This window comes from Passer montanus, unplaced genomic scaffold (assembly GCF_014805655.1).
Source record: "Passer montanus isolate IOZ18808 unplaced genomic scaffold, ASM1480565v1 scaffold45, whole genome shotgun sequence".
Taxonomy (NCBI): domain Eukaryota; kingdom Metazoa; phylum Chordata; class Aves; order Passeriformes; family Passeridae; genus Passer; species Passer montanus.
The window spans coordinates 4,907,430-4,932,605 of NW_024369373.1; the positions used below are offsets into that span (position 1 = coordinate 4,907,430).

General features: G+C 49.4%; 1 protein-coding gene across 5 annotated transcripts in view; it reads right to left on the reverse strand.

Moving 5' to 3' along the window:
- Positions 1 to 4,664: 4,664 nt before the first annotated feature.
- The window catches only part of PLEKHG4 (pleckstrin homology and RhoGEF domain containing G4), an 86,021-nt gene continuing 65,509 nt past the window's right edge, over positions 4,665 to 25,176 (reverse strand). The window contains exons 14-24 of one of the 5 annotated variants that reach the window (XM_039721219.1): positions 15,231 to 16,174; positions 13,094 to 13,343; positions 12,430 to 12,519; positions 11,876 to 12,100; positions 10,803 to 10,973; positions 10,119 to 10,335; positions 9,403 to 9,519; positions 9,050 to 9,316; positions 8,288 to 8,484; positions 7,669 to 7,744; positions 4,665 to 6,501 (exon numbers count right to left, since the gene is read on the reverse strand). In XM_039721219.1, coding sequence (XP_039577153.1) covers positions 7,703 to 7,744; positions 8,288 to 8,484; positions 9,050 to 9,316; positions 9,403 to 9,519; positions 10,119 to 10,335; positions 10,803 to 10,973; positions 11,876 to 12,100; positions 12,430 to 12,519; positions 13,094 to 13,343; positions 15,231 to 16,174 — 2,520 coding nt within the window. In that variant the 3' untranslated portion in view covers positions 4,665 to 6,501; positions 7,669 to 7,702. Of the gene's footprint in view, positions 8,485 to 9,049; positions 9,317 to 9,402; positions 9,520 to 10,118; positions 10,336 to 10,802; positions 10,974 to 11,875; positions 12,101 to 12,429; positions 12,520 to 13,093; positions 13,344 to 15,230; positions 16,175 to 25,176 lie in introns of all 5 variants that reach the window. The other 4 variants (XM_039721221.1, XR_005628888.1, XM_039721220.1 and 1 more) reach the window with 4 other exon arrangements.

The window sequence follows — 25,176 nt, forward strand, 5'->3', positions numbered from 1 at the left end:
TAAACCACATCAGCCCCGTTTATTCAATGCCCAGGAGGCTCTGAAGGATCCTTCCACTTCTCTTTGCTCTGTGGGTGTTTGATTGCTGGGGATGCAGTGGCTGGAGCAGCAGCCTGATCCATCTCTGGCAGGGTGGAAGCTGCCACACGCTTCCCCCAAAGCCTTTCATCCAGCTACCGACTCAGATAATCCCCTTGGGATGAGACAAGACATAAGACAACAAACCCCAAATCCCCAGAATCACCAAGGGTCATAAGCGCTACAAGAAATGAATCACTCCTGTGCAGTTTTCCCCATGTCTGGTAAGTCCTGGAGCCTTTCCAGTGGTGCTGCTGAGCCCTCGGAAGCGAGGGATGTCCGTGAGTGAACGTGCTGAGGGCTCAAGCAAACCCTTCTGTCCCTGCTTTGAAGTGCTTGTCTCAAACACACTTCTAAAGAAAAAAAACCCAATTTTTCCAAGCATTCCTGCATAGGTGTGTGAAAAATATAACTTAAGCAGTAAAATCTGGAACACACCAAGATAATCTGGAGTTTTGGCAGGAGCTCAGGTGATGTCAGGAAACAATTCTAAACAGAAAAGTTTCTATGGATTTTTTTTTTAATATATTTTTTTTTTTAGACCTAATTGGAAACAGATTTTTTGCTTTGGATTTAAACACTTCCCAGCAGCATCTGCAGTGTTATCCCTGCCTTGTGCCTGTCAGGAACAGGAGGGTATGGAGCAGAGGAGGGAAGAGCTCGGCACCCTCCTGTGGATGTTATTGCTACAGGTTTAGCCCGTCTTTGGACAGCCATGCAACATCATTGTGACACTGCCCCAGAACTGCAGTTGTTATTGTACAGACTTATTTATATACTAGTATTTAAAGTATAAATTATTGACAAATATTTATAAAATATAGACATTTAAAACATTGATATTAAAATATCAATAAAATATTAAAATATCATATTAAAATATTGATAAAGTATAGACATTAAAAATATAATATAGAAATTTAAAAATATACGTATTAAGATATGGAGTTCACCTGTATTCATACTGATGCTCTTTTTTTAATGCTGACCTTACATCCAGAGGAAGTTAAAAAATATTATTCTGAAAAATAGTTTAAATATGTAAATAATAAAATAGTAATTTATATTAATAAAATATTAATGAAGTATTGATGAGCACTCCTATATCTTTGTCTACAGCCCTCTTTAGTTTTTTTTTTTAAGTAAAAATCCCACATGATCAAATGGATTAGTTAATTTATTAGCTGCCATATTTCAGGTTTCCTTGTTGTTTTTTTTTTATTATTTGGGTCTTGCTTCTCACCTGTTCCCTGTTCTAAGAAATTACACAAGCAGCATCTAATTAAAGAGATCTGTCACATTAGCATTGTGTTAATTGGCTTTTAAATAAATTGCAGCCCTGCTCCTTTCTTGGGATGGGGATGAAGGCACAATCCCTGGCTCAGAGCAGGGCTGAGACCCCTCTGCAGGGGCAGCTGCTGCCTGGGCACTGCTCCCCACCAAACAGCAGCCTGAGCTGCCCGAATTCCCTCAGGAATGTCTGGGAGTGCTTTCCTTGGAGCAAAGGTGCCATGAGGGTGTTTTGGTGGTGTTGTCTTTCTTCCCACTGTCCCCTAAAATTGGACTGAGCCTCAGAAATATCAAGACTTTACTATCCAGCTGCTTTTCTTAAAATTGTTAATCTTTCTTGCTTGAACGGTACCAGCAATAAGAAGTTGATGTGATTATCTATGAAAAAATCTTGTTCCCCATCATCTTTGATTATCAGTGCATTATCAAGCTGTCTCTGGAAGCTGCTGATTTTAATTCTTGCATCCATTTACAGAGGGTTTCCCTCCCCCTCACCAACCTTTTCCAGACATGCTTTTGACTCCCTTTTCTGTGGCCATTTGTAAGAGAAATAGCCTAAAACCCTTCCAGACCTCAGGCTGTTCTAAGATTTACAGGTTTGTTCTTGCTCCTCAGTGTTTTCTCTGTGGAAGAACCAGAGAGCGTTGTGGGATCTGCAGAAGAAGAGTTGATTCACTTTAATGTCAGTGACTGGTACATCTCAATTCCCAAAAGTAAAGTCACTCTGTCTCCTGAATCTCTGTTGTGGAAAGCAGCTCCTGCACAGGGTAAGGCTGATAATCCTAAATTATTCATTGACCAACAAGTTTTGTGTTTGGACACCTTCATTTTCCCCAGCTCTGTTGAATTTATCCTGTGAGCATTAATTCTGCAGCTGAAGCCTTTCTTGCAGGCAAAGTGGGATTTTCTATGCTGCTTTTTCTATACTTTTTTCATTCTTAGCTAATATTGTGCACAGAAGGCTGTCACAGAGTGTGTGTTAAACTTTATCAATGCTCCTGACAGGTATCCAAATAAATTTCCCATTCAACTCCTCTGCCCTGGCTGGCGAGCACAGAAACTGTTCCAAATTTCATGCTTGACCTTTCCATAAGAGCTCATGTAATGGTTTTGTTTTTTAACTGCAGTTAAAGAAAGCAGCTGCTGTGTTTGAGGACAATCTTATACTGCCCCATCTTATTGAATGCAAATGTTTTAATCTGGAAAAGGTGGTAGTGCCCTTTCTGCTGCTCCGTGAGGAGGTTCAGTTGGCCTGAAAAGAAATTAATTCTAATGAATTTATTATGGTAAACTCACCACTGAATTTACTGTCATGTGCAACAGGGAAGTGACAGCTCTTCCTCTTCCCCTACACTCTGTATCTGCATAAATGAAAATACGAAATGGGTATGTCTTACAAAGATTTAGTTTGCTATACAGCCATAAGTATTTTTTATTTTAATTGAAATGTAATTCTGTCTTGTGCCAGTGAAGGGTGAGTCTGTACATCCTGGCTGGATGAAAAGTCTATTTTCAAACATTAATATCTGCATTTCTTCCAAGCTTTATCTAAACTCTTTCTTTTGATTTCCAATTTCTTATTTTTTTTAATTGAATTGTCTCAAAAATGTTATGCTTCTTGATATTTCTAACATCAAATATTAACATTTTGCATTTACCACCTTTTTTTTTTCTTTTTAAAATTTTTTTTGGCAGTGTTTAAAGATGTTCCCTCTCCAAAGGCTGGGAGGGGAAGATCAGCAACACTCAGTAGTCTGTTTTTAAAGATGTTCCCTCTCCAAAGGCTGGGAGGGGAAGAGCAGCAACACTCACTGCATTAACAGTGCTCAGTGACATTCACTGTGGCCAGGCCCAATCCCACTGAGCTGCAACTCCTGCATTCCCCATCCCTGGAAGTGCCCAAGGCCAGGCTGGACCAGGCTTGGAGCACCTGATCCATTCTAAGGTGTCCCTGTCCATGGCAGGGGGCTGGAACAAGGTGATTTTTAAAGCCCTTTCCAACCCAAACCAGTCTGTGATCACAGATTTGTGCAACATCTGCACATCTTAAACAAAAAGGAAAATTGCAATTCTTTTCAGATTTTTTTTAATTTTTTTTTTAGGGCAAGATCAGCAAATTCAGATTAGTCCAGCTGAAAAACACTCCCTCTGCCCCCTCTGCTGGTGTCCCTGCTCCAAGGCTGAAAAATGCTTTCCAAAACGGCACTGGTCAGAAGTCAGGGAGCTGACAGGAGAGGGCACCTTCCCTTCACAGGCACAGCAATCCGTGGGGTAATATAATAGAAATATAAAATTTACCAATCATCAGAAATTGAGATGCCTTAAAACACCAGTGTCATGTGAATGTTCCACATTCCACCAAATCAGAATTCCTGCACTCCCCATTCCTGCAGGTGTCCAAGGCCAGGCTGGACAGGGCTGGGAGTGACCTGGCCTAGGGGAAGGTGGCACTGCCCATGGCAGAGGGCTTGAATAAAATGGCCTTTGAGGTTTCTTCCAACCCATTCCAGGATTTTACAATTCTTACACCTGAATGGCCAAGCTGTGACTGGGAATTGTTGGGAGTACAAACTGGGTAGGGCCAAGTACAATGGCCTTTACTAGCAGAGATAATGGTGCTCCTGGGAAGGGTGGATTTGCAAACAGTCCATGGAACCCATCCACCCTCTTCAGGGGATTCCCTGTGGAAAATGCCACCATGAATTTTCCATGTGAGGTGTGTCCCGAGTGTCACACAGCAGAGTGGCATTCCTGCTTTTCAGTATCAGACTTTATCTATCCCTGATTAGTTAAAGGGGGAGAAAAAAAGAAAGAAGAGACAGAGAATGTCCCTTCTTGTAGAAAAAGTATTTAAAATTCCAATTCTGACAAAGATTTCAGGGAAACACCTGTGGTTTAGGAGCTCATTTATTTTGGTTGCACCCTCTCAAAAATGCACAGTCTAATCTGGGATTCCTGACATGCAGCTCACTCTGTGGAAGTCAAGGTTGGCAATGGAAAGATTTATTTATGCCAATAAAACCAAATATATTTTTCCTCGTTGTTTGGGTGCCAGATAGGGAATAGGGGGAAAAATTGTTCGTGTACTTTTCAGTGTTTAAAATGAACAGGCACCATCAGCCTCACCCCAATAACCTGCTGGGCTAGGTTTGGTCACAGTAATGTTACTTCAACCTGTCCCCAGTACTCTGAGGGGGTATTTAGACACCCCAGGGACAGCTGCTCCTCTCAGTGCTCCCTGTCTCCTCCTGCAGCCCAGGCTCCCATGCTGAAATCATGACACAATGCAAGTAAGATTCATATAAAGAAAATAACCTTTATTAGACAAATCAATCAAACCCTGAAAAAAGAGTGTCAGGTAAACAATGCTAAAGGTTTTTCCAGCAATTCAGAAACCTTTGAAACTGAGAAATTCCAGACGTTTCATGTTCCTCTTGTTGCATTAGTAACTCCTCTCCCTCTTGTGACATGAGCTATTGCTGTCTTGACAGTCCAGAAACCTTGCATTAACCCAGCAATTATCTCAAAATAGTAACTTGTAAAATATTCCCTGTATAACTGTTTCCCACGCAATTTTGTACAAAGGTGTCAAACATATTTTCTTTGCTGTCTGAAAAAAGAACAAGGTTTAAAAACATCCAGCTTATTAAAAATAAACAAGTGTTTTACATACAGTACAGGAATTTCCAAACTTGAAGGAACACTGTCTCCAGGGTGGCTGTGGGGTGTAACACCCCAGTCTGCCAAGGGGAGAAAAGTGCAGTTCTATAAATTACTACTCCATCTTCCTCCTCAGGCCAAATACAGCACTTCTCTCACACCTGCAGGAGCCTGATTTACAGCCCTGCATAAACCAGGAGTAAACAGGAGCTTGGCAGCCAAGTAACCACTGCTTCCAGAAATGCTAATTTTCATTTTGTCCAAGAACAGAGGGAGGGTGTCACAGCCACACAGTGACCTTGGAAGTTACTCATGAAAAAGCCACCTTGGAACACAGGACTCATTTGTCCTCCAGTTCTGCTGTGTTACTTCAAACAACGTGCACTTAAGGTTCAGCATTAGGATCAACCCATTACACTCAAAACCTGTTGGTCTCGAATGGCAGCACATCCAAAGCTCCTCAAACAAGCCACGACAGTGGGACTGAAGTACCAGAAGAGGGGCTGAGTCAGAGATGAAGCAAGGAGCCAGTCCCTGTCAGTCCAAAACCAGGGGCACAGCCAGGACAAAGCACAATGGAACCTGGACTAAGCCACTGGAACCTGAGCCAGCAGGGCAAGAGAGAAACACTGGGGCAGCAGCTACAGGGGGTGAGTGGCTAAAATTAGAGCCAGGAACTTTGGTGCCTCCTGAGCTCCCTCTCCTCACTCCCACTGCTGGCTGCTCCAAAGCCCCTCTCTGGGCCAGCCTCCCCACTGGCATCAGGGGAGTCTCTGCCTGGGCATCTCCCCCCTCTCTGGGGAATGCACTGAGGATTTACAGCTGGAGCTGGCAGTCAGAGCAGAGGTGGCACAGGCAGAGTGGCAGAGCTGGCAGATGGTTATGAGAGAGATTAGCTCAGCACCAAGGCACTGGAAGAACCATCTGAAGAAACAATTCATAACAATGAAATTGCTTTTATTAGGATGAAAGTATTAAGCCAAGGAAATAAATTATTGCTACGATAGACATATTTAGAACATAAGGAAGGACGTTAAATCTTGAGCTTCAGGTCACTATAACCCTGAAACAGAAAGTTAGACTACTTTTTTTAAATACCTCAATTTCTCTTCATGCCCTTCCAAAAACTTTATAAAATGTGCAGCTTACACAACAAATAGTAACAGAGTCACTTGTAATAAAAATCTGTACAACTCATAGCTTTAAAAATAATACTTTTTTTTTCCCAAACTGCTATGTTACTTATAAATATAGGGCTAATAAGTTTTAAATGCCCAAGGTCCCATCCAACACCAAAGCTATAACATTTAGTTGACAGAAGCCTTCCTGGGACTTCGCCTCAGGCAGAGGTCAGGTTTTGGGCTGTTTGAAAGAGCCTGATAATGGGCAAAAAATATCTTCACAGATGGAGACTGTGTCCTTCTGCTGGTCAGAGGCCTGGGGTCTTCAGTGAGTTTGAAATGGCAATCAAACCTGGAACACAGCACCGTGCAATGGGTTAGACCAGCTGCACTCCCGTGAAGTGGCAGGATCCCACAGGGCCCTCTGTCCTGGCCAGCAGTGACTTCACAAACACTTGAAATCCACTGTTTGTCAGAGGGAAATTTTGGTGGGGAAAGAATATTTTAGTGGAAGAGCCTTACTGGAGAAGCACAGCTCTTCCCTCTGTGCCTCAGGACTCGCCCAAAGGCTGTGTGCTGCTGTCCCTGCTGCTTCTGTGGCCACTTTTAAAGTCTCATCTGTGACCCTCCAGAAGGGGCTCGGGATCTTAAATCTGAACCTTGGCTGGTTCTGAACTCCTGCACCTGCAGGTCAGGAGCCATGGCCTTTGCATGATGTCACACCCCACAGTGCCAACCCTATGAGCCATTCACCACCCTGTGCCTTGACCACTCAAGCCCCAGTCCTGCCTCTCTCATGCTTGTACCCCTCTGCTCCCTGTGAAAAGGGAGGCTCAGCCCTAAGGACAGGCAGGAAAAGGCTGGGACAAGAGCAGGCTGCTTTGAGTGGGTCCTGACACGACATACCAAGGGCTGCCAGCCATGAGCAGGAGCCCTGCTGAAGTCCTGTGAAGGCTCACCCTCCTTGGATCAACAGTGACTTCCTCCCAAAATCACTAAATACCAAAGCAACATCTGGCAGCTCCCTCAGGACATCCTGACATAACCTAGCAGATTCCTTTGCCTGGTAAAGTACCATTTCCCTTGGAGGTTCAAAGGAAACTGTGGTATAAATCTACCTTGGGGAAAAGACTGTGATTCCCCAGGACAGTTCAGAGGGACTAAAGCAGGATTTTGGCAAACAGCCACAAGAAATAGATTAGTGGTTAGACAGGTGGGCAGCATTCAGAGGAAAGCAGCTCATCTGAACACTGAGGAGGTGATCAAGCCTTTACTACCTGAATGTGATTTTGTTTGTTTTGCTTCTGCAAGGCAGAAAGCATCAGACCAGCTGTTCAGAGTGTGGCTCCATGGGAGCTGCTCCTCTGTATCCAGATGAATCAGAGCCTCAGAGACCAGTCAGGAATGCATGGGGAAAACTCACAGAGGAGCTGAGGGTGAGGTTCCCCTGACTCAGAGCTACTGAGACACCTGACCAGCACTCAGAACTGCTGGAAAATCCCCTGCAGGGGCTACTTACAACAACTCCACTTCCTGAGGCGGGGCCGAGGGGCTCACACTATTCTTGAGGGACTTATGGTGACCTGGCCTGCTTTCTGCAGAAGAGAGAAGCCAGTGTTAGTATGGGGTTAGAGGACAACAGCATCAGGACAGGATCTAGTGGGAAGGGAAGCAGCTGAGAACTCTCAGGAACACACCGACATCTCAGAGCAACAGGCTCCCACTACTCCCTCTCATCATTCCCCAAAAAAGGCCCAAACCTCCCAGGAAAGGAGCTTGGCAACAGGTGCAGCAGAGCTCCAGCCATTCCAGGAGGTTATACATGTACCCCAGCCCATGGCAGCATTACAGCTCCTCTTTGTGCAACACATCTCCTTGTGCAGCCTCCAGCACTGCAGGTCCTTTCCAGCTCATCTCCTCAGGGATCCTGGCCACCGCAGGGGTGGCTCCTGCACCAGAGGGCTCTTGCCCACCCCAGAGGATGAGAGTCTCTGCAAGGGGAAATGTCACTTCCCCACAGTCACCCCAAGCCCAAAAGCACCATCTTCAGTCCCCCTGTGAGAGGCAGTGGCTTGAACTGGGGATGCAGTTACAGGAGCAGGCAAAGTGAAGAGAGTGTTTTGGCTGCTTGCACTTACTGCAGAAATGTACTGGCTGTTTGTGAACCTGGGTCTGCCCTCCATGGCAGAGCTGTGCTGTGGGCCTATGGGCATGTAGGGGGGCGAGCCCATGTCTTCACAGAAGCTTTCTTGTGGGACGTTGGAGACACAGCCACTGTCGGAGCCGCTGGAGCCAGTGGCGGACATGCAGTGCGATGACTCTGAGCTCTCTGTTGCTGGGGAAAGAGAGGAAGGTCACTCTGATAACCTCAGCTTTGGGCTGCATATAACCCATGCCACATACACTTGATAATGTACCTGTCTGCAGAGGCACTGGCCACACAAGCCCACAGATCACCCACACCTCTGTCTGGGCCTCTTTAAGGCCACAGACAAGAACCAACACAAGTAAGAGTTATAGTGATGCTGCTGACTGGTATGAGCTCATCAATGAAGTTCACACAAAGGAAGGCAAAGGGTCACGGGGCCAGGCTGGTGAGGGTATGGGACAAAGCTCTTCATACCAGAGGAGCAGGGACACATGTCCCCAAGGCCACAGCAGCATCAGTACACAGCACCAAGCCTGCCATGGATAGGGCTGCAGCTCAGCAGGTACTTTATAAGCCCTGTATTTGAGCTAACTCCCTTCATGGAATCTGACACAGAGCTGGCATAGAAGGGCAGGGTCCTCATGCCCTGGTCTGGGTAGGAGACAGGGACTGCCATGACCCCAGCAAGCCTGGTCTGACCACACAGCACAGAACAAGGTGCAGGGATGAGCCCCCACAGGGCTGTACGTACTCATTGAGGGCTGGCTGCTCGTCTCGTGCTCCAGCTCATCCTCCTCGATGCAAGTGCCAATGTCAAAGGGGCGTCGGGGGGCCAGGACCCCTGGCAGCAGAGCCTGGTCCAGGTACATGTGGAGGTTGAGAGGCCCCAGCAGGGAGGAGGAGGAGGAAGGGGAATAGGTAGTGGGGGTGCTGCCGGTGGAGAGCTGCGTCTGTGTCCTCTTGAAGGGATTGGAATGGTCAAACAGAGACACTGCAATTGAGGCTCTGGTCCTGGCACCTGCCAGAAAACATACAAAAAACCCCCTGAGAACCAGTCCTGCCTCACTCACACGGATCAAGGGGGAAGGCACAGCTGGCACCTACCTCTGCCTTTCATGATGTAATCGATAGCACGGTCATTAATAGCTGCCTCACTGGGTTTGATATCCAGGAATGGCTTGTTACCCACACCCATGGAGACCATCTCCTGCATACGGATTTCTGGAGAGGAAGAGACCCACAGCCACACTGTGAGGCTGATCCAACCCAACACTCCCCACAGGCATTATTCAGCCACAAGTTAGAGCACTCCTGGGCTGGGCTGTTTCTGAACTGCTGAGATTAGATCTCTTCTCCCCTTGCTGCCCTCCCCAGTGCTGTGGAGCCTCCAGGAACAAGCAATCATGCCCTACTCCAGCCAAGTAGCTCAGTGCCATGCCACCTACTAGAGTCCTGCCAAGCGGGAAGCCTGTGGGGGACAGGAGGGACTTGGTCACCATGATTCAGCAGTGAGCTCCAGTAGTGGCCCAGATCACTGGGGAGACCAGCAAGTCTTTCAGGGCACAGCCTGTGCTCACAGGACAGGGAACCCTGAGTGTGGATCTTCTGTTCATGGAGAACAGGTGGGTGTCTACACTCATACAGAGCTTGGACCAGTGGAGTTCCCTGGGGATGAGGGGCAGGGAAGGGACATGCCCAGCCAAGCCCAGCACATGCTCCTGAGGCTGCATGCTGGCACACAGCTGCTTGCTGCACAGAGCTGCCTGGTAACAGGATCCAAACCTACTCAGGACAGCATGAGCTGAACAGGGCTCCCGCACCTTTTGCGGCACAGAAGGAATTCCAGGAAGGAATCACACCTTTATTGCGGGCTGCCTGCTGCCACAGGATTTTGGCAATGTCCCTGGTCCAGGCCTGCTTAGTCTCAGCTGAGCTGGCCTGGAGGATGTAGGTGTCACTGGACTTCCTCCTCCGGAACCAGATCTCAAAGCGCAGGCCGCTGTCTCCGCAGTTCTCCGTCAGACCAATGTCTGCAGTCTGTGAGGAGCAGGAAAAGCAAAGCATAAACCAGACTGCAGCAGGAGCAAAAGGAGTGAGCTGCTTGAACCTTGTGCTAGAGCTCCCCAGCTTGGCAGACCTAAGAAGAAGGAGGGTTTGGAAAGCAGCCAGTATGTCCTGGACACCGCTAAGCACAGACAGCTCAGGCAATTCCTAGTGCTCTATGCAGAATTACCACCACTTCCCTTCCATGTACACACTGCATTTCCCCCATACTCCATGACTCTCAGAAAATTCTGGCCCCAGATCTCACAGCAGAGGGCCTAGGCCTTAATGAGTGAAATATCCCCTTCTGGCTTCACTGCATGGTTTGGAGGAGGCTTAGAAGTGGTGGGTGCAGCTCTTCTGCTGAACGTGCTCCTGCTTCCCATTTCAGAGGCATGTGCCATGGGGAAACCAGCCATGGACACCTCCCACACAAGGGGGAGCTGCAGGGCTGCCCTTACCTTGAAGGAGCGCTTGTAGATATACACATCAAAGCCACCCTCGATCCTCTTGGGCTTGCTGAAGAGGATGAGGTCCTCAAAGAGGAAGACGTGTCGCTGGCACTTCCTGCGGCCCAGCCAGATGGTGAACTCGTCCTGCCGCACCAGCTGCCCCTGCTCCTTCAGGTTTACCTGGACACGACAGGACATCCTCCTAAGACTCCACCAGCATGACCCAGGCAGCCTTAGACCTGGACTTGGAGAACATGGTCCCATATGGCTGTAGCCCTGGTGGGGAAGAAGTCTCAGCTACCTGACATCTTAAGAGGGCTCTCAAAGAAGTCGGGCTGCATGGCATTGCTGGGGACCACATCAGGCTGAAACAACTGGCTGCAAGCTCAGGGGACAGCTGGACCTTTCTCCTAAGTGTAACCCACAGATGGCCCTCTTCTGTCACCCTGTGCAGATCTGTGACAAACCTCTGGAGTGGCAGCTGCAGGCAGCAGCCAGAGCTTTCTCTTGGGGAGGAAATGAGTTCCATCCACTATGAGGAGCCCATCTGGGTCAGAAAACCAGCTCCTCAGCTCTTCCTGATCCAGACAGATCCTACTCCACCCTGAGCCCTGGGGTTTCTCCTGCTGCATTTTGCATGCCTCTCCAAGTCTCACTTAGTAGATTTTGCCCTACCCTTGGCAACGGCATCAGTTTGAATTCCTTCCTGCAATCTGCCTGACCCTTCTGACAGCTCAAGAGATGGAAGGTCCAAAGCAGCCTGCAGGATGCCATCTGCAAAGGCTTCCAGGGTGCCTCCCATCACTGGTAAGCATCTGGGAGCATGTTTACTACAAGCAGCTCACCCAGCTCAAGTAGCAGCACCCAGGCTGTCTGCCCTAGGAAATCAAGGAGACCTCCAGGCCCCACTGCTCCCTTGCCCCATGCCTCAGCAGTCTTGCTATGCTGTACTGGCAGACAGCACTCTGATCACTGGGGGAACCTGAGGGGAGGCTCACTGTACAATCCAAAGACCCCAAGTCTAGAGAAGGGGAATAAGTGTGGCTCTGTTGCCCTGGAAAGGGGAGGACTCTGGAACGTACGTCACAGTCACGGATGGCATCCATGGCCAGCAGGTCATTTCCATGCCGGAGCTGAAACTTCACCATCTCCTCAGCAGCACGGAGATAGCCCAGCTCCTGCTCTTGTGCCTCGCTGCACTCCTTGATCAGGTCCTTCAGGAGCAGGGCATATTTGCTCATCCGCTGGATGGGCTTCAGCAGGTAGGAGGCCAGGTCCATCTTATCCCCCAGCTGCACCTGCTTGAACTGAGAAATGCAGCAGAGTGAAGGCAGCAGCCTCCCCAAGGAGAACCCTGTGCCCCCAGGCAAGCACTGACACCTCTTGACTGGGGTACTCAGGGAAAATGAGTACTCTTGGGGAAATGCAAGGCCATAGGACCAATGCTGCTGTGTGCTGGGCCCCTTTTCCAAGCCCTCACTGCACCTCTGCCCTGCCCCTTTCATACAGCTGTGCAGAGTTGTGCCAGGGAAGCAGAGGCAACACTGAGCCTGCCTCAGGCAGGTAAGTTGGCTTTGCTTAAACAGATCAGTGACCAAACACACTGAGCAATCCTCACACAGGCAGTGGAACTCACCTTGAAGAAGGTATTCCCATGGCTGGCCAGCAGCGAGTCTGACTTCGGCTTGTTCTTGCTATACAGCGCATACATTCCAAACTGGTCTTTCTGCAAAGAGATCCATCCTCGAGTGAGGCCCATGCACCCAGGACACGGTGACAGCCACGACCCTGGCAGGTTACTCTAGTACTTCTGGCTTTCTGGCTCTCCTAGGCTGCACCAGAGCCTCCTCTGATATCAGGAATAACTTTGTTTCAAGCTCACTAAGAGCCAGGGAATGTTCCTGTCTTCCTACTCCCAGAGTAGCTAGGACTTCTTGATTTATTGTTCTGCTATCCCTTAGCCTCTTCCATACCCCAACAGTCACCCAGTACCACTCACACCATGTAGCAGCAAAATGCATGGGGCAGCTGATCTCAAGACCTGTGTCCCTGTGCTTCTGCCCAGCAGCCCTCTTCTCCCAGAGCTGTCTGTACCTCTCTGCTCACTCTAGTCATTACCTCTGACACCACAGACAGAAAACATGTAAGGGGCATCCCTGGAGAAACAGATGGGCTTTAAGGAGCAAACATTTTGTTTTCCTGGCAGTGTCTCATGGTAGCAAAGCACAATAGGAAAGGCAGAGAAACCAGTCTCATGTGTGGAAGAGCCCAACCCCGGGGGCAAGGTGCTGATGCCTTACGTGTCGCAGGAAGCAGTGGCTGACCCTCAGTGGGTGGTTGCAGCAGCTCTCAAGCTCTCGAAGGAAGTATTGGCTGTGGAAGTCATAGAGTTTCTCCAGGTTTCCAAAGATGACGCTGCGCTTGCCCCGCAGGTCCTGGGGCAGGTCGAGGCGCTCCATCTCAGGGAAGTAGCTGTCGATGATGTAGCGCAGGGAGCGCACGTACTCCCGCTCCGTGGTCACCATCTCGTCCATGATGTGCCGCAGCTTGCTGCAACAGGACACAGCCAGCCTTGGAGGGACCCAGGCTGCAGCAGGGCTACAGCAGCCAGAGTGCCTGCAAAGCACTGGACTATCGCTACAGAAGCTCTCTCTGACACCCAGCATGGAAATGAGACGATTCTTGGCACAGTCCAAGCTCAGATACACAACTGTCCGTGATTGCTCTGACCCTGACCGCTGACAGGACTCAAGGGAACAGCATGAAGCTGTGTCAGGGGAGGTTTAGGCTGAGGCTATTAGGAAAAGGTCCTTCACCCAGAGACAGGGTGCTAAGGCACTGGAACAGGCTCCCTAGGGAAGTGGTCATGACACCAAGCCTGTCAGAGCTCAAGAAGCATTTGGACAAGGCTCTCAGGCACATGGTGTGATTCTTGGGGTAGTCCAATGCAGTCAGAAGTTGGATCAATTATCTTTTTGGGTCTCTCTTTCAGCTCGGGATATTCTGTGATTCTAAGGATTCAGGAAGGGAGTGCCCAAGGCTGGCTGTGATCCTGACCCAAACTCAGCAGGACACACACCCCTGGGGCCACCCAGTCTCTGCTGTGGACACAACAGGCTGCTCTGCAGGTGGCTGCTCTCCTGTAACAACAGTGACAGCAGAAGTCACAGTAACTTCTGTGAGGAGTTGGTCTGATGACTAGAGACTGTGGGAAGCAATGTTAACCCTGGGAGAACAGTAGCTCTAGAACTAGATGCTGTTGGGCTTGTCCTAGTAAAAGTGAGAGAGTAAAACTTAAGGGTCCTAATACTTCATCAGTGAACAGCAGTTCCTAGCACGGGTTGCTCTCACATATCTCAAAGGATGCCTCTTAAGTACTCGAAGTTTCCACTGTGAGGCAGTGTAGCACCAAACATGACTACTCCAATGTGTCCCTTCCTCCCCTGCATTTCAGCCTTCCCTCAAGTGAACTCCTCTGGCTGTCCAGAGAACAGAGCAGTGGGACTGTCTCAGCATCCACAGACACGGGAGGCCTGCTGCATTGCTCCCTTGAGAAGCCAAGTGGTCACTCTGCTATCTGCTGGGGCACATTCCCTGCCATGAGCTTTTCTGGGTATCCCAGGGATATCGGAGCCCCCTTCCGGAAGATTTCACTGTCCCCAGCCACTTCATTCAAGAGTAGTAACTGTGGTGCCCCAGCATCCAGCACTCTTTTCTCATCTCTGGCATTAATTTTTTACTTTTATTTTTTTCCAGTGAGAGTAACTGAAAGACCTGCCTGGAGACCCTTTGTCAAGAACAGCTCATATCCCTGGGCTCACCAAAGCACAGGCACACATTGCAGTATGACAACAAAGTTGGGATTCTCAAGGATAGAGAAGGAAAACAACACAAATGCCAGCTGTTGGACACCCAGAGATTTCAGCCCCAAAGCACAAATACAAACACCCTCTCACCTGTGAAGCTGCTGTCACAAGGTGCTGGATGTGCCTCCCTACCAGTCTGGGTACAGCACTCCCAAAAGTGTGGGGGACAATGCCCTGAGCTTCTGCTCTCCCACTGCACCTGTACTCCTGGCTTTGTTAGGTCACTGAATATTGTTTCTGTAATCCCTCATCCTCCAATGGAAGCAATGTTCAGAGACTCCCTCTCCTGTCTGGGAACTGAACTTTCCCGTCCTAGAGGAATCACACTGTGAGGGAAGAGCCACAAATCCCATTTCTCTGTCGCCCCACCAAGAAAGGTGCCAGATTATGTGGGGACACCCCTGTGGGCTTGCTCAGCATCACATACACATATGCAGGGAAGCTGGAGCTACATCTCCATCTGTCCTGTAACCACTGCCAAAGTACCCAGCACTACAGAGCTCCTCTAATCTCTGCTGGCTGCCTTTTCACCACGCTGAGAAAGGGAACACCAAATGTCACAGACACTTACCTGCCCCAGCTCTTGGCTTCTGAGCCGGCGAGGCAGCCCCTCTGTCCCTCCAGCAGGCAGTCTGCAGCCCAGCTGCTCACAGCCGGCTGCCGCAGAGCGAACGTCCTGTCCACCAGCTCGGTGCTGCTCACCTCCAGCCCCTTGATGAAGACGCCGGTGTTGCCGTACCTGGCCGGCTCGCTCCTCTGGCAGCTGGACCACAGGCTCTCACCATAAGGCAGGTCAAAGCTCTGGGCCTTCCGGAGGACCTTCCTGGGAGGCAGCTTCCCAGGGACTGGAGTGGATGTAGAAGACTGCTTCACCTCTGGGGTTTCTAAAATGCTCTCCAGGTTTGGCTTTTCTTCAGGCAGCGTTGGGGACTTACAAGCCCTGCTGGCGAAAGAAATTCTGCTTGAGTGAGGACCAGGGCTGAGAGCAGCTTGGCAGACAAATACTTCCCCAGCATCGACATCACCAGGGCAGCTCAGGGAGGGCGAGGGAGCTTTCTCCCTAGTCCACTCCAGACAGCTGTTGGTTCTGTTGTAGCCATGAGATGTGCTCTGAGTCCTGTCCCAGTGGGACCTGGAGGTGGCCCCCTCAGAGTGCCTCCGGTGGGACACAGTGCCAGTCTCACTGCCAGCCTGGGGCTGCTCCCCAACAGCTGGGCTGCGCTCTGACAGCAGAGACTTCCTTGTTCTCAAGGCTGCTTCGAGTTTCTTTTCAAAAACCAGCTTGGTCTCCTGGCATTTAGACCATGCAAATTTCCACTGCTTGAGCCCCTTGTCACTCTTCAGCTCACAGGCCAGCTCCTTCATCTCCTGGAAGCGGGCAGTGCTGATGTCCGGGTGCTGGCCCTTGTAACTCTCCAGGCACTTGATCACGTCCGCACAGTGCTCGGCGGAGCTGCAGTCCTCCATGCTGATGCAGGCGAGGTGTCGCATCCCTTCCAAGGCCCACTCGTACGCCTGCAGAGCGAGCACAAAACGCAACAGCCACTCAGAGGGACTGTGGAGAACAGCCCTCAGTCAGTGCCTGAAGATAAGAGAAAGGATCAGTGTCTGGCCACCACAGTTCCTTGAGTGTAGAGAGTGGGGGGGCTGCTATTGTCAATGGGGCTTAACAATTCAGCAAAACAAACAGCCCCTTATGCAAAGGGCTTCAGCTGTGCTGGCTGCTCTGCCACAGCCCCACCTCCCTGCCAGGTCCCTGGGAGCTGGCGCCCACACTGCTGGGCATGTTTGTCCTCTCTGGGCAGGGGGGCCCAGGGAAAGCTGCTACTAAGACTGCAGGAATTCACACCTCAGTGTGGCCCTGCTCAGGATAAACCTGGAACTCTCTCTCCTCTTTTGCCCAGCCACTTTCACCACTGTCAAGCAGGACAAGGTCAAAGGGCACCAGTAAGCTGCAGGCAATAGGACTGCTGCTCCCTACACTGTTTTTCTGGAGCTGATAGCACACAGAAGCCACAGCTGAGCTCTGTGGATCACCCCAAATGATCTGACCCATCCTTGCAGCAAGGAAGAATCTGAGACCGTGAAGCTTGTGCATTTTCTGTGTCTGCTGGCAGCTTGTGTGGTGTGCTGTGTTCTGCCTGCCTGGCTCTGCTTGCCACTGCACTACATGCTTGTGCTCGTTAGTCAAATACTGAGCTCAGCAGTTTATTTCTAATACTCCAGGAATGCTGGAAGCAGCTCCATGGGGCTTAACTCTAGCAGTGGTGCATATGCTGGCCTTGCTAAAACAGGTCTGCTGCATCAGTCAACCAAGAGAAGTGGGACAAAATGTGGTCCAGTGGGACAAATACAAGGGAAGAGTGAGTGTCATATCACCATGGAAAGAATGGGGCTCAGCACCAAGACCTGTCATCAACCAAAAGCAGAAGAAAGACAAACATCTGACTTAGGCTCATAAGCCACCATTTTCCCTATACAGCAGAGATGGTAACATTTAATGATAGAGTAAATAAGATGTGACCAGCTGCTGTAGGCCTGGCTAGAGAATTTTAATGGTCATGAGTGAACATACAGGGTTATTTGTTGAAATCAGATACACAAGGTAGGGAAAACACCCTGGACAGGGCTGCCTGGCATCTTCTACCAAGTGCCCAACATCAGTGGATGTGCAGAAGCACCACTGGATGCCCAGAATTGAGCCAGACCATCTCTACCACTTGACCTGTCAGGCCCTGTGTACCTGCAGAGAAACAACATTCATTATTAATGCCAGGAACAAAGTGATTGGTTTTTCCATCTTCCACTTCCTGAGCAGCCTCACTGTAGCAACCTTCACTCAGAGAGCTTCAATCACTTACTTTTATGCAGCTTTACATCAAGAAAATCTGCCCAAGCTTTATGCAAGCAGACACTGCATCCCCATCAGGGACATGGTGGTCAAACATATCAGGTGCCAGGCTCACTCTCTGCTGGTGACAGAGACAGGCAGGGCAGAAGGTATTTCATTCACAGGATGCTCAGTCCCTGGATGGAGATGGTTTTGACAGCCAGATGCTGCTGTTTGTAGGAGAGCTGAATGCCAGCACAGCCTGCAGCCTGAGCAGAGTCACTCTAGGGCCAGATTCCACAGGAGCTCCCACAGCCATCCACATTCTCCTTTGAGCTGCAGCTGCATGGTGTGCGTGCAGCCAGCCCCATTACTCATGCAGAGCAAGGAGCTGCTTCAGAAACACCAGCAGCTGCTCAGGGAAAACGCTTCCCAGTGCCACCCAACTGCAGCACAGAGCAGCAGCCCCCTCTCCTCCCATCCCCTGCCTACAGCAGCAACAGGCCCCTGACCTGCCTCTCTCTTGATGCTCCAGCCCTGCCCACTGCTGGCAGCCAGGAGGGATGTGCAGAGGCAGAGGACATGTCAGATTCTGGTGGGAATCTGCATTTATCCTCGATGCAGAGGTTCTTCTATTTCCTGGAGGTGGAAGCATTTCAAGGCGAGGTGAATCCTCAAGCCCAGCAGATCTGCACAGCAGTGACAGATGGCCTGTTCTTGCTGTGGGGTTTTGAGCTGCCCCCTCCAGCTGTAGGAAAACCAACACCAGCCCCTTACAGCTCTGCCCAGAGCAAGGGCTGGCCATCCATCTGAGCTAAGAAAGGGCACATCTCACCTCTCTGGCTGTGGAGGTCAATGGGTGATCCCCACTGAAGGCTGCATGCTGGCTGCCTTTTGCTCAGTGATGGGAAAAGCTGAGCTCAAAAGACACACAGGGCTGTCAAAAAGGGTGCTGAGAGCAATATGCAGGAGAGGGACATCCTGCAGGCCTACATGGACTCTACAGTAACCAGTCAGGAATCCAGATGCCCTGTGAAGGCCTTATCTAAGGCTGGGGTACTCATTTCCATGCAGAGATAGGAGAGAGAGAAAAGAGACTTCTTTTATTTCCTGGAAACTCTGCAGATCTGCATGTGATTACTGTGAGGAGGGATCAGGGCTGCAAAGCACACAGGACAGCAGCCTCATCACCTCTCATCTTCATATGGTCTCTGTCTGTTCTTGGTTCTTGGCGAGGACACCAAGGCTGAGCAGAAATGACTCTCAGTCTCGATGGCATTTCCTTCCATCACCAGTGCCTGTCCCAGGCCAGCAAATAGCTCAGCTTTGTTCCCTGCACAATGGAGCAGCCCTCCACATCCTGCAGCTTTGCTTGCTAACATGCTAAGTGACCACCAAGGCTTTCTCCACTCACATCATCAGCTTCAACTGCCCCTTTCTGCACATAAATGGCAATCCTATCCAGGGACCAAGTGTGCCCCCACCCTCATGCAGCCAGGGGTATTGCTGTCACCTGTCCCCCAGTAAAGCTGCAAACAACACTCAGCCAAGCCAGGGTATGGCCCTCTGGATGAGAGCTTTTGGGGAGCAGGTAGCCCTACAGCTTCTCTGCAGAGCTGCAAGAGCTGCTCAGATAAAAGGAGGCACCTGTGCACAGGGAAGCTGAAATCTTCCCAACCATGACTGGAACCAGGCAGGAAAGAGCCTGTACCTCAGCTTTTGATCTTTACAGGCAAGTTGTTACTGAACCTCTCAATTACAGGATTAAAGACAAATGTGCTTCCTGCACATGCAGGACTGACCTATCCTGCAGCAGCCATCAGCAACAGGTTGGTCCTGCCAGGCTGCCCAGGGCTCTCAGGGACCTGCCATGCTGTAAGGAAAAGCCAGGGACTTCACTGGATTATGGTGCAACCCTCAAACACATCATCCTCTGCTGGTCTTCTGATCATTTCACCACGGACAAGGCCTGCAGCACATCGAGGACAGGAGCTCCTGGAGTCTGTTGGTGCTGGCACCACTTAAGCACCATCTGCAAACACAGGCCCAGAGAAGTTGCTCAGCCCTGGCTCAGGGCACACTGCCAGCACTGAAAGCCTTCCAGGGGTCCTGGATTCTCACCTGAGCCACTACTCAGAAATTACACCTCCCCAGTCCAAACCTATCAGATTCCTTGCATACTCAAGGTTAAGTGACCTCTAAGACACCTTTTGGGTAGCCAAAAGAAGGAGCAGACACTGTGCATCTCACATATATGCCAGAAGGGGCAATTTCAGGGGCCTGTCTTTGTCCAAACCTCCTTCATCCCTTTCTGTGGGGAGATGATGACAGTAACTACAATTTCTTTACAAACAGGAAACTGAATGTCTGAATAGGCTGAGGTAGGCAGATCAACTTTCTGCAGAAGAAAAATGCACCCGGGTGGGTAACTAACTCTGCTGTGAGAAGGTTTTCTTTGGAATCTCAACTGCCTGCACAGTGCATCTTGAGACAGTCACCACTGGCCCTGGTGGGAGCAACAATACAGGCAGGGCTGGAATCATGCTTGTGGGTATGATGACTGAAGCACAGCAACAAGACAGACCAAGTTTCTGACTCCTCTGTGGTGCTATCCCAGGACTGGAAGCCCCCATCTGCCTTGCTCTCTACAGCTCAGAGCAGGGGAAGCAGCATAGCAGCTGAGAACACTGCCAAGGACAGCAGAAAAGAAACTGATAAAAACAAACCCTGATCCAGCTTGGTGCAGCTCCTGCACCCAGGCTGGGCTCCACTCTGCTGCTTCTCAGTGAGACACAACTGACTGTAGGTCTCTGTGGAAAGAAACAACTACACAGCCCCCCATTTAACCAGACCTCCTCTCACCACCACTGTGCTAGTTTTAAATGCCCTTAACTTCAGCTGTGAGCTTTAAGAGCAAAATGAGGTTAGCTTGCAGCAAAAGAGGCAAAACTGGTACAGTCAGAAAAATTAAAAACATCACAGGTACTGCTGTGAACTAAACAAAGCATTTCCCAGCAGCAATGCAGGGTGTCACACAGGCACTGAGTCCTGCAGCTGCCCTGCTCTGCTGGCCACCCATGGCTTTGGTACTGATCCAAGTGGAGCTCAGACACAGATTGCAGCACTCCAGCACAGGAGTAAAGAGTGACAGGGACTGACCAAAACACCATTCCAAAGTAAATGCAGCTCAATTGCACGAAAATGTTACTGTCATTACAGATGCTCATTTGGGCTTATTCCCTCTAAAGTCCAACATGGCTTTAGGCTGATTTGAGAAGTGACTCCTGCTCACAGCACTGCTATGTCCCTTGTCACAGGCTGCTGCATGCAGTGTTAGCAGGGACCCATGGCTGGAGACTGCTTTATATGTTGACAGTTCAGAAGGACCACGATTAAAAAGCTATTTTACATTAAAATATACTGAACCAAAATTACCCAGGCTTACTTTACTTACCACAAGAACTGTCAGCTGGCAAATGGTGACAAGCCTAACTCAGAGACCAAGCAGCTTCAGCAGAAAGTGGTCAGCTCACCACACACTTGGATCTGCCTTAGGCTTTCCTCAGGCTCCCACCTACCAGTACTAACAGCACCCGTGAAGAAAGGAGCAGGGAAAGAGCAAGACTTCAAGATCTGCAGATGTTCCCTCGGCAAGTCTATGTGTTGGTTAAAAACAGACTTCATCCTACCTTCCCATCTGTCCAGAGGGAGTCCATACCCTGGCTGTGCCCAGCTCTGTGCTGTACATTATCCCCTAGAGCCAGACTGAGGCAGGGCCCCTGCTTCAGTGCATCATCTCAGCTCTGATTATTCACAAGCAAATGCTGCTAGCCTAAATACCAGCTTGGGGGCCTGGTAACCAGAGACAAGGCAGAGGGGGAAGGGGCCATGCTTCACATGAGAACTACTGAAGTGTGCAGAGAACACCCTGACTGGGCACAAGCCAGACACCCCTTCCCAGTGCAAAAAACAGGGAGAGAAAGCATTCCAACTGACCCAAAATTCAAGCAAAATGCAAAGTAAACCACTAGCCAACATATAAGAGCTATGGAGGAAACACTGCTCCCTCCTAGACATTATGATGCTTTTTCCACATCTCTAAGAGCCAAAGCCCCTGCTCACTTCTACCAAGATCTTTGACTCCATGAGCAGGCAGCTACTCACACACAAGAAACCACTTAATTCCAGAGCACAAGCATTTCAGCAAAGCCACTGAGTTAGAAGCAATCCTTCTCTATGCAGAGGTTTGCTGTTACTCTCCTGTAACTGTTTGCTGTTACTCTTCTGTAGCAGTCAACTTTTCCAAACTGCAAGCAATCCCTTCTCTATGCAGAGGTTTGCTGTTACTCTCCTATCCTTCTGTAGCAGTCAACTTTTCCAAACTGTATTTGCAGCCCTGTCTGTGATTCATTAGCAGCACAAACCAAACTAATCAAAACTGTGTCCTACATAGGATGTAGCTGGTAAAAGCTCAGCTTTAAAGACTAAGAAAAAGATTCATGCTCTTGAAATGAAGAGCTAAACTATTTCTGAGTTGCTGTGTAGCTCAGCCAGCCTCTCCTCCTCCAAGGGAGAACAGACCACTGAAATCTTTAGTTTGCCTAAAACTAGCTGCTAAGGAAAATAAACTTTAAATCCAGTATTTGCATTTCTGCCAGTTACCAAGTGCCAGCTGCTGTACAAACACTGTGGGAGGGCAAAGGATGAGAGACGAGCACAAACTAGAAACTCCTTGGATTTAAGCATAAGAAAGGAGAACAAGCAGATACCCACAGCTGGACAGGAAAGAAAAACAAGGGGTCAGGGAAGCAGCACCTGTCAGGGTTGGTCTGGGCATGCCACAGTCCACGTACCATCAAAGGCTGCTCATTAGAGCAACATGCTTGGACATCCTTTAGCAGCAGCTCTCTTGAACAGAGCTCAAAAATCCCTCAGTTTGCCCTCTGGGCAGGCAGGCATGACAAGTCCAGGAGAGCCTAATTACAGGAGAATATAATTGGCTAAAATAAGATTGCACACAATTTCTGGTCTCTTGACGACAGCACGAGGACCCAAAGGGCAAATGTGGCTCGTTGTGCTGGAGCTGTCATGCAGGACGCGTGCTTGCCCTTCTCCTCTCCAACTGCTGCCCCTGCCAGGCAGCACCAGGGGTGTGCATTAGAAACAGGGTGACTCACTGATGAATCACGAGCAGCTACAATAACCCCTGCTTCAGAGCAACTCTGAGATTCCACAAGAGCTGCCTGTGCCAGTTTCACCATAAATCTATGTGCAGGCACACAGGTATGTATGTGTGACATGCATGTGCATATTTACTTGTGTATGGATGTATAAAACTACTGCCTAGGTAGCTGGGCAGCAAGAGGCAGATCTGCTTTATTCAAAGCTCCAGAGTTTCTCATAACTGCAGCTTTGGGTACATTCTGCACTCATTATTCTCACCTTCCTTTTCTATCTCACCATAGAGATTTTCTCAACATTTAAAAGCTCCCAAGTCCAGAGTACCAGGGGCCAAGTTTGCTCCCAATAAAACCAGAAAGGTCAATGTTTGCTTTTGCTGCAAACCAGCCTCTTCACTTCTGAGGCACTGCCCATTTCTTCAGCAGCTTTGTTCACCAATGAGCCAAGAGCCTCATGTTACCAGCCAAGCTCAAGATCAAGCAACAGTGAGATGTGTGAGTCACCAAAGCTGGAGCTGGCAACTTGCACAACAGCAACAAATTACCCCATTCAGAGACTAATGTCACCTCCAAAGGTTTTTTGCATGCTTTGCTTTTACATCTGTCCCGACAGTCACACCATCACTCTGTTCAAACACCCCACTGTAACAGCACCCACAGGCAAGTGTGGACAGACTGGACTGTGGTGGGTGTCTCCCCTCTGCCCTGACTCCCTTTTAATGAGGTTCCTCATGCTCCATGCTGGGGATTGCAAAACCTCCAGTATGCCCTTGGGTCTGCATGGAGAAAATGGGTGCTTTCTCTGTAGTCCTCATTTCACATCCTTTCCCTTGTGACAAGCTGAGCCAAACTCTGCTTAACTATCGCATGCTGTGTTGGGATCTCTCTGCACTTCACTTTGGGTGCTTGTGCCCTGGGAGATGTGGAGCTGAAACTGGATCTAGACATCCAGCACGTTTACTGGGTCTCTCTTCCGCAGGGGAACTGACAATGCTGGAAACAGCTCCTTGTTTTAAGAGCTTAAGATGTACTTGGAAGGTGCAAGGCCTGCAGAGCAGCCGGAGGAGCCTCGGAGGAGCCTCAGAGGCAGCGGGTGCTTGGGAGAACCCTGTCCATATGTCCAGGGCTTTGATATGCAGATTGAGCCATTGTGAGCTTCAGTTCCATCTGTACACTGAGGGGAGCTTCATGACCAGATTGCTTGAACAGATCTATTTAACTCCCATGACTAAAGGGAATTCCAGTCTCCAGGAGGATCCGAGCATCCAGATGGATGCCAGCACACAAAACTTCAGAAAATCTGTCACCCTGTGCAGCTTCCATCCCAAGATTAGAGGGGGAAAATGGACCCAAACTTTGCACTGCACACATGCACAAGGCTGGGCCCAGCTGAAGGGAGATCTCTGCTGGCATCAGATCTCATACCTTAAGAACACACATTCCCCCCACATCTCAGCTCCAACTCGAGCTGGGAAATCCCTAAACCTGCTGGGTGGAAATGCTGCTTCCCTGCCACGAATGACTGGCTCCGAGCATGGTGATCCTGCAGGAGATTTGAACACACCTGACAGAGGCCCAAGTCTTTCAGCTAACTGTCAATTTATGCTCATGGTAGCCAAGGACACGGAGGAATTTTTACACAGAGGTGCTCTGACAATCAAGGCTGAAGGTGGTTTCAGCAGGCCAGGCATTACTCCCTGCACACATGCAGTGGCAGAACATGCTGGCACTCCTTGGATCAGGGAAGGCACATAAAGGACAAATACCCTACATCCCAACATATGCTACACACTGGCTGGCAGCCTCAGACTCTTCTTCCTGCTGTGTCCTCCACAGAGGGAAATTTGGCCAGCACAGTAGGAGGGAGAAGGACCCAAGCAGAATCAAAGCTTTGCCTCTCTGCGCATGTCACAAACCCATCACAGACCTCATGCTGCACTAAAGCATTGCCTGAGGTGCTGGAACAGGTGCTCAAAAGCGTCTTAACCCAAGAACCTCTCACCTTCAACTGCAAATTGTGCTTGGATTTAGCACGTGACAAAAACCTAATTAATGCACTGCTGCTGCCCTGTAACACTGAGGGACAAATGAGTCTCACACCTATGTTTTGCAACCAGAAAGCAGCACTGAGTGCTGGTGCTAATTATTATTTAGCTTTTACCTCCTGCCACAGAGCTTGCGAGGGCTGTAGGCACTGCTGCACTGCCCATTTGACCATATAGTTTTTGGTGAAATATAGCAGAAAATAACTCTAGCACCAGTAGAGCTAGTAGTGATTTACGGAAGAATTCGTAAGATAGAACAGTTTCCAAATCACTAATTTTGCAAGACAGAAAAATCTGATCTGTAACAGATCAGATTTAAGTGTTCAGGACTTCTTGTTTGTACAAGAGGCTATCTCCAGGGCAAAGCAGAAACTTTCTAATGCATGAATACACTTTGATAGGAAAGTAAACACTAGACTCTTTTTAACCTTGCAGGAAGATTTCTCCAGCAAAAACCTGGCA